Raw genomic sequence first — 15,444 nt, 5'->3', positions numbered from 1 at the left:
AGGCTGCATCTCATCTAAATTTTATTTGCCCCAGAATGGGGCATGGTGTTCTACACACAGTAGGCATTTAATAAAATGCTAAATTGAGTTGGATTAATATCCTCACACATCATGCTGCTTTTTACAGTGTATTATCGTTTATTGTAGTTATTTATTTCTCTGTGTGGCAGTCATGTTGCACTATTAGACTATGAGTTCCACAAGGGCAAGAGCCAGGCCTTATTGAAATTTTGTATTTCCCTCATCACCAAGCAAGGTTCTCTCTACACGCAGTAATGTGTAGAATGTTTTATAGTGTTTGTAAATGTTTTTTGAATTAGAAAGACCCTCTAAGAGACTTGCTGATGATTTATACATCCACATTGTATAAATGAATGCTTATTACTCTTACTACTACAACTACTACTGCTACTAATTATTATCATTGTTCCAAGAGTAACTTGAAATCATTTGGGATCTTGCCAAAAGTGGGCTTTTGTTTGGCTTTTTAGCTTGTATAAGTTAGCAGGCATCTGTGTGCCAGGATTTGCTGTGGCAGTTGAGTAAAAGTCATTTATTTAGCCATCATGTTAATTGCAGGCTTTTTTCTTCCCTTCCATTGACTTGATCCCAGGAATTCCAGACTGTTTGCAGACACTGGCAGATGTGTATGTCAACTTTTATACTAGGTCATTGCACAGATGAGCAGTAGTCCTGGTGTAGAGAAGTTTCCCTAGTCAGTTTTTTATTGACTCTAAGATTCTAAGGAATGGTTTAATGCTATGTGTTGTCACTACTACAAATTATAGCAAGGGATGTACAGAATGAGTCACCCATGTTTGACATTTTCCCAGCCTTAGGATCTATGGAAATATTTTTTGTATAGTGTTAGGCTAAAGGGGGACAGAAAATGATGAGAAAGAGAGGTCCCAGTGAGACTGAGAGCCAGGAAGAGCCAAAAAGAAGAGGGAATCTGATAAAGATCAGAGGTGCTAAAACATGGGCCTGACCATGGGGCTCTCCCTACCTTTCATCCACACCATGAACTTCATTGGTTCTCTATTGCCTCTAAGAGCAAATGTAAATTCCCATTTGGTATTTACAGATCTTCACAACCTGGCTTCTTTGTGTTGTTCCAGTCACCCTATAATTTATTCCCCTCTATATATTCTATATTACAGCCATTCTGGCCTTCTTGCTCTTTCTTAGGACTCAGAACACACCATCTCTCGTCTCCAATTCTATTGCCCATGCTCAAATGCCCCACTTCCTCCCCTTCACCCCTTAGCTTTCTCAGCACAAGCATCACCTTCTTTAGGTCTTTTCTGGTCCTGCCAGCTTCTTCTCTTCCCCTTTAATCTTATCTATACCTTGCACATAGCTATATAAACCTGTCTGTCCTTTCTCACTTTTCTTTGATTGTTTGTCATCTGTGGGTCTTCTTCTTTTCTCTCTTTATATTCTTTTTTGGAAGTGTCATTAGATCCCATGAATTTAAATGTCATTGCTATGTAGATTCATCCCAAATCTACATGTTCGGCCTTAGGCTCTCCCTTGCATTTCAGGCCTGTGCCACCAGTTGCCTCGTGGGCATTTCAAACTGGATGTTCTGGAGATATCTCAAACTGAGGATGTCCAAAGCTAAATTCACTTTTCTCTCAACCCTCCTTTTCCTAAATTTCCTTATTTCTGTCAAAGGGATCACCATCTTTGTAGACTCCTGGGTTTATAACCTGAGCATTACCCTTAGCCTTTTTCTTTCCCTCCGCCCCAGAGATCCAATTGATTGCCAGATTTTGCCATTTCTGCCTTCATAATACCACTCACATCTTATTCCTCTCTAATTCCCCAGTCACTACCTTATTTCAGAAATAATAAACCTCTCACCTAAATGATTGCAACAGGTTTCTAACTGATCTCCCTGTCTCAGAACTCCTCCCATTTCAACCTATCTTACATCCTGCTGCCAAAGTAATTTTCTGTGAATACAGGTCTGGTTATGTCACCCGAATGTTCAGCTAACTTCAATGACTGGTGCCTCTAGGAAAAAAACATAAACTCCTCTGTTTAGCTTTTAAAGTCCTTCAGAACCTGGCCCCCACCTTTCTTTTTTTTGCCTCATTGAGCATTACACTACCCACCCACCTCCAACCTGGCTCTGGGATCCAGCTGAACTGGCATTCTCTCTGTTCTTCAGAGGCAGCTCTCCATCTTGCGTCTCCCTTCCTTTGCACTGCCCTCCTTTTTTGTGTATTTTGTGTCACCGTTCCTTTCCTTGCAATGCCCTCCTTTGTCATCTGTGTTTCACAGAGTCCCTCTCCTTCTTCAAGAGGCTGCCCAAGTGCTACCTTCTCCCTGGAACCTCTCCTCTTCCAAACCATAGCCTATTTAACGACTTTGGGTGTATTTCTTCTGTTGGATAGAAATATATACATGGACTTGTTTCCTCTATTAGAAAGGAAGGTTGATGGAATCAGAGATTTTTGCATTATTTGTATTTCTATTCCCAGCATCAACCTTAGGGATGGCAGGGTCACAGAAAGCTTTTAATAAATGCTCATTGATTGACTGACTCAGCGGAGTCCCCACTGAAAAACCATGCATTGTAACTGTTTTGATCCACAGATTTCCTCTTCAGTGACAAACTTTTCAGCACTTTGGCTTTGGGGAGGGGTGTGTGTGTGTGTGTGTGTGTGTGTGTGTGTGTGTGTGTGGTTGTGTCCCTGAGAGCCAGTTTTCATGATCTCATTTATCTTCCAGGAATCCTCCCTGTATTTTGTGTCACCAGCTGAGGTGGACCTGACCCCCCTGAGGCCTGGAGAGAGCATGTATAAACGGAATGGCCTGATGGCCAATGTCCTGGTCACCTCTCCGACTCCCCAGGTAGGATGCTGTGTGTGTGTGTGTGAAATGACAGGGTTGGGGGGAGGTAGTAGGGGCAGCCACACCTTCGGAGCCATGCCAGCTTACTTTGGCCTCCAAGGGGCTCCCTGCTGCCAGGGGACATGCTCGGCTGCTGCCTCCTGAACAGAGTCGTGTTTGACTGCAGGCCCCGATGAATGCTGTCATTCTAAATGCTCGGGCTTCCTCCCACCCCCACCCCCATGGGAGCCTGCTGCTGCTGGGCTTTGGACAGTTGTTATATTTGGGGGACATTTAAATAAATCAAGCCTTGACTCTCAGTATATTTTTTGAAGTAGCTCATTTCAACTTAAAATAAATACTCACAACTTGTCCAAAGTCACGAAAGCCACGTTCCATTGAGATGGTAAGAGATGATTGGCATTTACTCAAAGAAATTCTCTAAAGGCACTCCACTGGCCATTTCAGGAGAACACATCACTGATTGTAAATAAGTAGCACATTCCAAAATAGATTGTGATTTTAACTGGCCACGTCTGGTGATTTCCCCTTCCTGATCCTGAAAGGCCTGGAACAAGAGTGCCCTGCCCACAGAGTGACCCGTGCCAGTGTGCCACCGTGGCCTCCGTCTTGGGAACTCACATTCTCCATCAATTATAGCCTGACCATTGCCCAGAAATGCTCAGGAGGTATTGGGGTCACCAAGGGTCTCTGGTGTTAGCACCATAAGCCACATCTGTTGTGCAGCGAGTATTCTAGACTTGTAAAATTTGTCTAGTTAGAATGGCAGATCCCTGACTCCTTCCTCTCCCCTATATTCCTCTAATTCTACCTCTGCAGAACCATATTTATCCTTGAAGATCACTTCAGCCCTGGAGCTCACATTGTGCTAGTATCCTCTGCCCCTGGGGTCCTTCCCTCTGAATGTAGGGGGAGAGCTCTTCCCTGTACCTCCCTTTAGGGAGGGCAGTTCTCAGGCTAGCCATCTCTTCATTTCCCACCAAGCTGTACTTTTCTGGACTTCTCCATCATACCCCCTCACCAGATGCCTTCTTTTCCACCCAACTGACCTTTAGCTTCCCTTTATGTATTGCCTTCCCCTTTGGAATATAAGCTTCTTGAGGGCAAGGATTGTCTTGTTTTCTCTTCTTTCTTCTTTTTTTTTGGCTTGTGTTTGCACTCCCAATACATAATGCAGTGCCTGGCACATAGTAAATGCTTAATAAATGCTTTTTGACTGACAGACTTATACAGAACAATTCTAATGCCTCCATAAGACAGTTCTTCATATATTTGAAGACAACTATCATATCTTCCAAAACAAGTGTTCTTAACTTTTTGTATGTTTTTGTCATCCCCCCAACAAGCCATCCTCACCTTCAGCAATCTGGTAATGTGCCTAGAACATTTCTCAGAATAATTTTTTAATGAATAAAATAAAATATATAGAATCACAAAGGAAACCAGTTATATTGAAGTGCTGTTATAAAAAATATATACACACATATAGATAGAAAGAGATAGATAAATAGATAGGTAAATAGATAGATAGACTGACAGACAGACAGACAGACAGATAGATAGATAGATAAATAGAAAGGTAGACAGGCAGACAGACAGGTAGATAGATAGACAGAGAGATAGCTAGCTAGATAGACAAACAGACAAATGGCTCACAGACCCCATACTAAGAACTCCTGCTATATTTCAGGCTAAAAGAGCCATAGTTCCCATCAAATAATCCTCTTGTTCCTTTACCATTCTGGTCACCCTCCTTTGGATACATGACAGTTTGTTATTGTCTTTCCTAAAATATTCCCAGGACAGAGAGCAGCTAGGTGGATCAGTGGATGGAGAGCCAGGCCTAGAGATGGGAGGTCCTGGGTTCAAATCTGGCCTCAGACACACCCTAGCTGGGCAAGTCCCTTAACCCCCATTTTCTAGCCCTTACCACTCTTCTGCCTTGGAACCAATACATAGTATTGTTTCTAAGACAGAAGGAAGGTAAGGTTTAAAAAATATTCCCTGGACGGCACACAGTATTCCAGTTGTAGTCTGGCTAGGGTAGAGAACAATGGGATTGTCACCTTCCTTGCTTCAGACCTTTGTTCAGTCTGGTTGCTTGTATATGGTCACTTGAAAGAACCAACCAGTAATCTAGGCAAACTAACTTCTCAAAAAATTAGCAATTTTAAAAACCTATTTCATACTGTTTCCCATCTGGATTTTTTCACTTTTTATCTCAGCACTGGCTTTTGCATAGGAAGTCTGGCAAATAAGAGCATTCTGGTTCTAATAGAATTGCTGCAACCTCATCATTTTTACCACTCTCAGATCTAAAGAGTCTTTCCTGGCCTCAGCCCTTATGGAGTCCTGTGATTTTCAGGAGTTCTGGAGTGCCTAGAGAGCCCTGGACTAGGTGTCAAGAACCTTGAATTCAAAGTCCTGACTCTGCTGCTGACTTGTGTGCTTATTGGTAAAACCACCTGCCTTCCTGGGGTTTCACTTTCTGTGATTCTCTGTATATTATTTGGAGTGGAGGGGTGATAGTAGTGACTCTAACACAGGTTACCAACCTCAGCACATCTACTTCCTCTCACCCAGCCGACTCTTGTCTGCCTGGCTTGTATCTGGCACCTACGAGGTGGTAGGTTACATATATAGTGCTATATTTAACATTAGAACTTGATTCCTTCCAGGAAGATGACTCACTTTAGGTTGTAATTTGTTAGCTTAGGGTTCTCTTTCATGTCAATTATCTAAAATACATCTGCAGTTATGGCAGGCTATTTTCTGTTCTGAATTACTGTTTAACTTTTGCAGTTCAGAATATTCTATTCAATATTAGACACATGATACTAGATTTTAAAAAATTCTATTTCTAGAAGGTTGCTACGGTAAAAACAGCAAAACTCAATTTAAGTAACCTTAAAGTACTATATGGGGGTTAGATTTGTGATCTGAAAAAAGGATCCTGAGCATTGGAAGCACTTAAAAGATTATGATCTAATTATAAATTCTATTTAATGAATTATGATTTATGATTTAGTACTAGAAGGACATTAGAGGTTGTGTTATCTCTTTCTTGCATCTTACAGAAAAGTAAGCAAATAGTGGAGGTAAAATTTAAACCCAGATTCTTGAACCAGCTAGTAAATAAAAATAGGAGACTGAAATAAAGTCTTTAAAAAAGGAGAGGTGAGGGGAAACAAAAATAGTTAGAAGTAGAATGGTATAGAAACCTTTTAAGATCAGAGGAAATTGAATTATCAGGATTTTATAATTTTCAAGTAGAATGGCATTTTGAGACATCTACCTGATAGGTTCTTCCTTGATTTAGCTCAAATGTAGCTATACTGCTAATTCTTAATATTGTTTTGGGGAATCTATGGAAATTATAATGATTTTCATACATAAATCCTTCATTTATTCAGTTTCTCATCTGAAAGATGAAGAGGTGGGAAAAGATAACCTGTAAGAACCGTTCTAATTATAATATGCTATTTTCTGTCCTAAGATCCCTTCCATCTTTAACCTTCATTGTTCTTTTTCTTTTCTTTTCTACATTCAATGTTCTAAGGTTCCTTCTATCTTAGCATTCAGTTTTTTCCTAACCTAACATTCTGTGTTCTAGAGGTGACCACATCTCTTATATTCTACAACATCAGGAGATGATGTATATGATAAAAATGTTTAAAAAGCACTGGTTGAGTAAGAACACCCATGACAAGCAGAAGGCAAGAAGAAGAAAGCAATGAATAAGGGGAAGCAGCCTAGAGACATTTTTAAGACAAGCCAGTCTGAAACCCAGAAAGGATTTGTGATATCTCTCAAAATGGAATGGGTTGCCCCATAAAGAAGTGGATTTCCTTTCAAAGGAGGTCTTTAAGCAATAGGTAGATGAGCTGATCACTTGTTGGAGATATTGCAGAATAGGCACTTGTTTAGGTGTGGATTGGAATAGATGGTCTAAATCCCTTCTGATTTTTAGACTCAGTGATCCACATCAAAGTATACTTTCATGCACAGTGCTAAAAGAGATAGAAAGGTTTAGTGATACTAAGTGTTAGGCTTTAGATACTAAAGGGGGAGTTTAGAATTTGTTGCTCTAAACATTCAGATTTGATACATTAAAAACATAAAATTATGATCTAGCAATACCACTGATGGGTTTGAACCCCAAAGAGATAATAAGGAAAAATACTTGTACAAAAATATTCATAGTTGCGCTCTTTGTGGTTACAAAAAATTGGAAAATGAGGAAGTGTCCATTGATTGAGAATGGCTGAACAAATTGTGGTATATGATGGTGAGGGAATACTATTGAGCTGTAAGGATTGATGATCTGGGAGATTTCCATATGAACTGGGAGAACCTTAATGAACTGATGCAAAGTGAAATGAGCAGAACCAGAAGAACATTGTACACAGAAAGTAAAACATTGTGGAAAAATCCAATGTTATAGACTTTGCTACTAGTAGCAATGCAGCAAGTCAGGACACTCCTGAAGGACTTATGGGAAAGAATGCTTACTACATTGAGAGAAAGAACTATGGGAGTAGAAATGCAAAAGCAAAACATATGATGTCACTTATCACATGTATATATGAGTATGTGATTTTGGGATATAGGCCTTTAAAAAAATTGCTCTACAGCAAAAATGAATAATGTGGAAATAGGTATTAAGTAACAACATTTGTACAATCCAGTGAAATTTCTTATTGACTCTGGGAGGGGGAGGAAAGAGGGGAGGGAAAGAAAATGAATCATTTAAACATGGAAAAAATTCTAAAAATAAATAAACCTTCATCTTAAGCAACCCCTCCCATAAAATTAATAAAATTAAAACATTTCAACATCATTTAAAATTTAGTGTATAAGCTATGTTTTAAGAAGTTAATTTTTATTTTTGTATTGCCTAAATTTCAGATCTTTTAATAGAATTTAAATCAGCAGCTAAGTGGTTTGGTGGATAGAGTGATGGGCCTAGAGTCAGGAAGACTCCTCTTTCTGAGTTCAAATCTGACCTTAGATACTTACTAGTTGTGTGACCCTAGGCAAGTCTCTTGCCCCCCGTTTACCTTAGTTTCCTCATCTGTAAAATGAGCTGGAGAAGGCAATAGCAAACCACTCCAGTATATTTGCCAAGAAAACTCCGAATGAGGTTATGAAGAGAGTTGCATGTGACTGAAACAACTGAAAAGGGGTGAAGAACATTCCACATGGAGTCAGAGACTTGGGTTCAAATCCCAATTTTGTTATTTATTACCTATGTATCCTTCATCAAATTAACCTATTGGACTCTCTTCTTCCTTCTTTTATATATTTCAGTAATGAGTTTGGACTAATAGATTATCTCCAAGGTCTTTTCCAGGTCTAGAATCCAATTATCCGATGAGGTTAGGTAATACTGTCATGGCACACTACTGCCACCTGGTGGCACTGTGCCAGAATTGTAGGAGCAGTTTTTTGGGAAGTAAATAGACTATTTTGAGTTTAATTCAGAAGCGAAAATATTTCTCCCATTGTTCATGCTGTAACCTGGAAGACAGATTCTTTAACATCAGGCTAAAAACTGTATTTCCTGAATGTAATCAGCCCTAACAACTAGGGCCACTGAACACTTCCTTCCTTCCCTACATGAACTGGGTATGTTGGTCACAATTCTGTAACATCTCAAGGTTTGCAGAGTACTTTACTACAACAGCCCTGGGAGAGAAGAGGTCCAAGTATTATTGCATCTTTTTTGTAGAATATGAAAACGAGACTAAGATATTAAGGGACTCAGAGAAATTTACACAATAAGTATGAAGGATAGAGTTAAAACTCACATCTTCGCCTCTATACCATTCTCTCTTCTCTGTACCAGCCATAAGATTCTACTTTGGGGTGAGCTGGGAGGCAAGCAAACATTAACTATATACCTTTCTCATTACCTCATTGCAAGAATGTTGTAAACAGTATTCTTTCTCAGGTACAGGGCTAACTAAATGACATCTAAAAATTAATAACAACAATAATAATAGCCAAAATTTATGTAGCAGTTTAAGGTTTACAAAACACTTTACACATATCTCATTTGACCCTCACAATAATAAACTATTATTATCTCCATTTCAAAGATGAGGAAACTGAGGCTGAGATAGGTTAAATGACTTGTCCAGGGTCAAACAGCTAGTAAATATCTGACTATGGATTTGAATTCAGGTTTTTCTGACATCCAGTCTGGCACATTATCTTTTTTTCACCATTGCAGATTTCTGAAATTTCTTTGATTTGTGAAAAGTCTGGAGTTGTGAATGAAATTTTGAAGCTTTCAGAGATTTTAGCAGTACAGCTCTCACCTCCATTTTATACATGAGAAAACTGAGACCCAGTAAGGATATTTGATTTCCCAAGATAATATAAGCTAGTTGTTGGAAGAGCTTGGGACTAAACCCAAGGTCTATCAACCTTTAAGGGCAGCTAGGTGGGTCAGTGGATAGATACCAGAGCTGAAGCCCAGAAGATTCATCTTTCAATCAGCAGATCTGGCCTCAGGCACTTGGTAGCTGTGCAACCTTGAGCAAATCATTTAACTCTGTTGGCCTTATCTATAAAAAAGTTCCTCATCTATAAAATGAGCTGGACAAGAAGTGGTGAATCATTCCTATCATCTTTCCCAAGAAAACACCAAATGGGATCATAAAGAATTGGACATTCCTGAATCAAGTGAACAAACATCAACTTTGCACTAAATTATACTGTATTTCATACACCATACTGAAGAGGCCATTTCCTTAGACTGGCCCTGTTGGTCAGATAACTGAAACACTGGGGGAAAATATATAGCAAGAAACAGAACTTGGAGGTTTTAATCTGTTTTGTGGAAACCATTGGAGTGGCAAAAGGTATGGGAGTTCTGGAGGAGAGATGAACAATTAGAGAAGTATGAGATGATTTCTAGGAACGTTGAAAGTTTCACCTGCTTAGAGAATTCATTGGCCACAAAAGCTGTCTGTGAGACTAATATGAGAACCTTAGGCAAGAATTGAAGATTTGAGGAGAAATTAATTGAACACAATACTGGTGCTAGAATGGATCTTATACCATAGAACATTAGAGTTGGAAGGGCCCTTATAACAGAAAATCAGAGGTGAGAAAGGCCTTAAAATGCAAAATGGTAGAACAAAAAATACAAATGAGTAGTACCATTATTATACCCCTTTAACAGATAGATTTACAGATTGTCATAACTCAAGGGAACCGTTGAACATAGAATTTTAGAAGATAGTACATAGATTTTTGAGTTGGATGGGACATTAGAATGAGGACCTTGGAGCATAGAATGTTAGAAACATAAAGAACCTTAGAACATTTTAAATCTGGGAGAGACCTCAGTACAAATTCTCCTCCCTCCCCCACTGATAGAAAAAGAATTACTTGTCTTGGTGCCCTAGTCATTAAAGTCTGCTGCCTCAGTGATAAGCATTTTTTAAATACAATGGGCTCATTTTTTGTGCTATAAGGCTATTGAAATTCACTGGCTTCAGTTGCTGTCCACATCTCTAACCTCACATTTCTCAGTTGTTGACTACTGGGTTTCCTTGCTGGCCTGAATACACTGTAGTCTCCAATAAACCTATATACTTCCCCCAACCAAATGCTGCCATTTTGGAAAGAGTGAAGCAAGAAGGAATAAATGCAAGCAAATTCCCTAAGTCCCAGTCCTGGCTGGTGAGGTTAATGGAAACCTCACCAAAGCCATCACTCTGAGTTGGGAGGAATAAAGCTATTTATTAATGGGAGCCTTCCCTTTGGGGGAGGAGAGATAGAAAAAGGCCATTCTCAAGGATGGTATGAGTAATGCCCCAAGATCCCCACAACCGTGGGTTCTGGGCAGGCAGCATTTGAGAGTTTAACCCAATATTTTATAGGAAACTCTGTTTATTTGAATATCTTTTAAAATGTAGTATTCACAGTACTCCTATTAATCTAAGCTATTCTAATAAAGATAGCTTTCACTCAGGGATTCCTAACCAATAGGCTGCACCTCCTTTTGCCAACAAACAGGCTTTTAATTTCAAGAGACAGCTTTTGCTTGCCACATAAACACTTTTTCTAACAGAAACTTGCCTTGTGTTTTTTGTAACATTTTCCAGACTGATTTCAAGTTTAAATACAACACACACACACACACACACACACACACACACACACACACACACACAAAGATTTAAGCCAGTCCATATTTGACAGATATAAAGTTACTAATCCTTTCCCAAGGCCTCCAAAGTTTCCCAGTTTTTGAGGATAGGAGGGAACTGCTTGTATCAGTGAATGTTAGAACTGGAAAGGACTTTAAACCATAGAATGATGCAACATGATATAGTGGAAAGTGTATAGGACTTGGATTCGGTGAACCCAGAGTTGAATCTTGGTTCTACTTTTTGCAACCCGTGTGACCTTAGGCAATGTGTTTCTTCCCTTCATTTTTCTTATTTTGAAATGAGGATGTGGCACTGGAGATAAACTCTCCAATTCTAGAATTCCTATGAGTGTTAGGATACCATGTCAGAGCTGGAAGAGATGTTAGAACATGTTAAAGGATAAGCTACAGAATATTAGAGTGAAAAGGGATCTGAAAACATGAGATACTGGAGTTGGACAGTCCCTTAGAGAGTGTCTAGTCCAACTGGTTTGTTTTAAAGATAGGGAAATGGAGATCCAGAGAAATAAAGTGACTCCCTCAAAGTCATTTAGCTAGTAAGCAACAAAATAAGAATTCAAACCCAGATCTTTGGCACTTGAATTGATTACTTTCTCTTTTTAGTGCAAGAGGCATCAAAAACAACATTTCCTCTTCCCTCAGTTGCTCTATTCTAGGAGAATTGAGAAGTTGCTGATTTGGGGATCCCTTCCATACCAAGAAGTTCTAGTCATGTTTCTTTCCCTTCTGCAGGGCAGCAGCAGCTCAGACTCTCTGGAAGGACGGAGCTGTGACTACGCCAGTAAAAGCTATGATGCCGTTGTGTTTGATGTATTGAAAGTGACTCCTGAGGAGTTTGCTGTAAGTAGAATGTAACTCATCCTAGGGAATGTATGACATTTGAGAGTAATATGGGGCAGATCATTAGATGATGCTACATTCTTTTAGGAACAACTCACATTTCTATAGTGTTTTAAGATTCATGAAGCACTTTTCTCACAACTAGTATGTGCAGTGGATAGCAGCAATAACACTGTCCCCATCTCACAGAGGAGAAAACTTAAGTAACCTAACCAGGGACATATTGATAGTGTCAGAGCTGGAATTTGATTCTTGGTAGCCTGATTTTCAAGCCCAGTGCTCTCTGAGATCGCACCTATACACTCTCTTCTCCCTGTTTAAAAATGTGTCACTATATCCAGTTCCTTGATAACATTAATTAGCTATTACATTTTTAAGAGCTATAATTAAAAAAAAACTATAATGGTCCTCCTTTTTCTGCAGTTAAAGCACCAATAGTGTCATAAAATCACAGAATTTCAGAGCTGGTCTGGACGCCAGAGGACATCTAAGACAACCTGTATCCAAACAGGAACCCTCTCTATAACACCTAGGCAGCCTAATCATTACACTTTGGAATAGCTCTAATTGTAAAGAAGTTTTTCTTTACATCAAGCTCAAATTGACCTCTACAACTTCAACCCATTGTGCCTAGTTTAGCCCTCTGCGGCCAAGCAGAACAAGTCTAATCACTCTGCCATGTGGAATTCCTTAAAATACTTGAAGATAATAATCATCCCCTTGCTTCTTAAGCTTTCTCTTCTCCAGGATAAACATTCCTGGTTCCTTTAGCTGATCCTCCTATGACACATGGTGTCAGGCCCTTTCATCATCTTGATTGCTTTCCTCTTGATTTCAGTTTAGTGTCAACCTTCTTCCACCAGAATCCTTCTCCCTGTGTCCTGAACCAGTACTCAGTACTGCAAAGTACTCAGAATATACAATACATCAGGTGTGACCTGACCAGGGAAGAAGATACCAGGATGATCACTTCACTAGCCCTGTATATTATGCCTCTCCTAACGTAATTCAAGATGGTATTTGCATTTTTGATGGCTGTGTCCCACTTGACTCATATTAAACACTTGGGCCACTAAAACACAAAGATATTTTGCTAGCCTCTTTTTGTCCATTTAATTTATTTATTTCCTGTTTTTGGATCCAACGAATCATACTTTACAATTTCAAACCTTATCAAATTTCATTTTATATTCTAGATTCAGCACAAAGTTTAGCCTGTCATATAATTATTAACCACATCACTCAGTCTCATGTATTATGTTATTTGAAAAGCACATATATCAAGCATTTTGAATACCTTAAATTATTGTGATGATGATGATGATGATGTCACCTTTGCTTTTATCTAAGTCATTGATGAAACTCTGACTAGTCTAGAGTCAAGGACAGATTGATAATTTACTCCACAAGAGATTTCCAAGTTGATGTGGATCCTCCTTTTTTTTTTTCAATTGATATTAATTATTGGTTCCAAGACAGAAGATTAGAAAGAGCCATGGAGTTAGGGTTAAGTGACTTCCCTCACTAATAAGTGTCTGATCCCACATTTGAACCAAGGACCTGCCATCTCTAGGCCTGACTATCCACTGGGTCACCTAGCTGACCCCCAATATGGACCCTTCTAATGACCACTTTCTGTGGGTGGTCCTTCATTAAGTTTCATATAATAATAATAATGATAATGATAATGATAATAATAATAATAGTAACTGCCATTTCTATAGTGATTAAAATTTTTTAGCATGCCATATATTTCCATTTGAGTCTGCCTAACATTGCTATCATCTTGTCCAAGGATAGCATAAGAGGCTTTGTCAAAGGCTTGGCTGAAATGTAGGTATACGATGTCTCTACCACTTCCCACCTAGCAAAAATGAAAATGGGATCAGTCTGGTGGTGTGGTGTATGAAGAGTATAATGCATTCGGAGTAAGAAAATCTGCATTTAAATTCCACTCTGCCACTTAATACTTGTGTGACCATGGCAAAATTACTTAATTAACTTGGCCCTTATTTTCCTCATATGTAAAATGAAGGGGTAGAATTGGATGAGCTCTAAGTGAACTTTGAATTCTAAAGCTATGGGGCTATAATCCTGTGACCTTTTTTTTTTGGATGGAACCACATTGATGATTAGTGAACACTGCTACTTTTCTTGATACAAATGCTCATAAATCATCTTTTTAATAAATATGATCTAGAATTTTGTCAAGTATTGAAGCCTGGCTCACTGGTCTAAATTGAGGATATTCAACTTTCTTTTTCTTTTTGAAAATTGGAATAATATTTTTCTATTTCTAGTCCTTTGATACCTCTCTTATTCTCTAGTTTTTCAAAGATCACTTATAATACCTAAGTGATCACATGGTCTAGCTTTTTCATTTGGGCCTGAGATCTTGAAATTCATTGATGACCACAAGGTGCTCTCTTACAAATCAAGTTTCAACTTTCAAGTTATCATTTTTTGTTCAATCCTCAGTTCAAATATCTTTCTCCTTGGTAGAAAAGATAGAAGCAAAATAAGAGTTGAATCAATTTTGACTTGTTTCCATAATCCATTAGCAAATAACTACCCCAAATAGTAATTATGTTTCTTTAATTGTCTTCATTGTGATATATTTTTTAAAAAGCCCTTTTTTGTGGTCCTTCTCTCTCTCTCTCTCTCTCTCTCTCTCTCTCTCTCTCTCTCTCTCTTTCTGTTTCTGTCTCTCTCTCTCCCCTTCCCTCTTTTTCTTTCTCTCTCTCCTTCCCTCTTTCTTTCTCTCTCCCTCCCTCACTCTCTCTCTTTCTCTCCTTGTTCTTCCCCTCTCCCTCTCCCTCTTCCTCTTCCTCTCCCTCTCTCCCTTTCTCTCTTTCCTCCCTTCTCTTTCTCTTTCTTTCAGACTTCATCCCACTACTGATCAGCACAGAGGTTTTGACTTGTCCTATTTTGGATGTAGGCTCATTAGAGTTTGAGATGTTATTCAATTTCAGATCCCTCTGTTTCCATGACTGGCACTCTCTCTTTTCTATGCCATCTATAACTGCATCTTCTGTATTTGCTTGTGTGTGTTTATTTCCTATACCTATCTTAAAAATCTAAATTAATTGCTGAGTTCTCATGCCTCCTCATTGGTTCCTTTAGATAGTTCTACCTTTTCTTCTTCATTGGAATCCTTTTTACTCGTGACATTAAAATTTCCTTTTTGAGAGCTTTCCATTATTTTTGTGCAATCTCCCCTGTAGACTTTTAACCCAGAGAATTCTCTTACCTCCACTTTTTTTTGGAAGTGTTTACGATCCATTCTCTGCAATCTAAGATATATGTCTGCTTATGCCCAGTTTTCTACTCTTTTATCATAAGTTCTAAGATGGAGTGGCTATGTCCTTATGAGGTTTTTATCAATTCTTCTAGAGTGGTCAATCCCTTACTAGTCAGAGTTCTATTTACAATAGTAATTCCCTTCATCATTTCCTATACCATTTGAAGAATGAAATGAACATTTAGATAAGCCAGAGGTTTGGTGGGAAGACATGCCAGCAGATGTTTGACTAACTGACATCTTCCATCAGTAC

At 38.8% G+C, this 15,444-nt stretch overlaps 1 protein-coding gene across 5 annotated transcripts in view; it reads left to right on the top strand.

The window, feature by feature from the left end:
* Nucleotides 1-2,805: 2,805 nt before the first annotated feature.
* Nucleotides 2,806-15,444, top strand: part of RALGPS1 (Ral GEF with PH domain and SH3 binding motif 1) — a 549,948-nt gene continuing 537,309 nt past the window's right edge. For all 5 annotated transcript variants that reach the window (XM_044664221.1, XM_044664222.1, XM_044664220.1 and 2 more), the window contains exons 1-2: nucleotides 2,806-2,862; nucleotides 11,783-11,890. In XM_044664221.1, coding sequence (XP_044520156.1) covers nucleotides 2,806-2,862; nucleotides 11,783-11,890 — 165 coding nt within the window. The remainder of the gene's footprint in view (nucleotides 2,863-11,782; nucleotides 11,891-15,444) is intronic.

Source organism: Gracilinanus agilis, chromosome 2 (assembly GCF_016433145.1).
Source record: "Gracilinanus agilis isolate LMUSP501 chromosome 2, AgileGrace, whole genome shotgun sequence".
NCBI classification, from domain to species: domain Eukaryota; kingdom Metazoa; phylum Chordata; class Mammalia; order Didelphimorphia; family Didelphidae; genus Gracilinanus; species Gracilinanus agilis.
The sequence above is the reverse complement of the archived record's forward strand: the minus strand, read 5'-3'. Positions and strand labels throughout refer to the sequence as shown.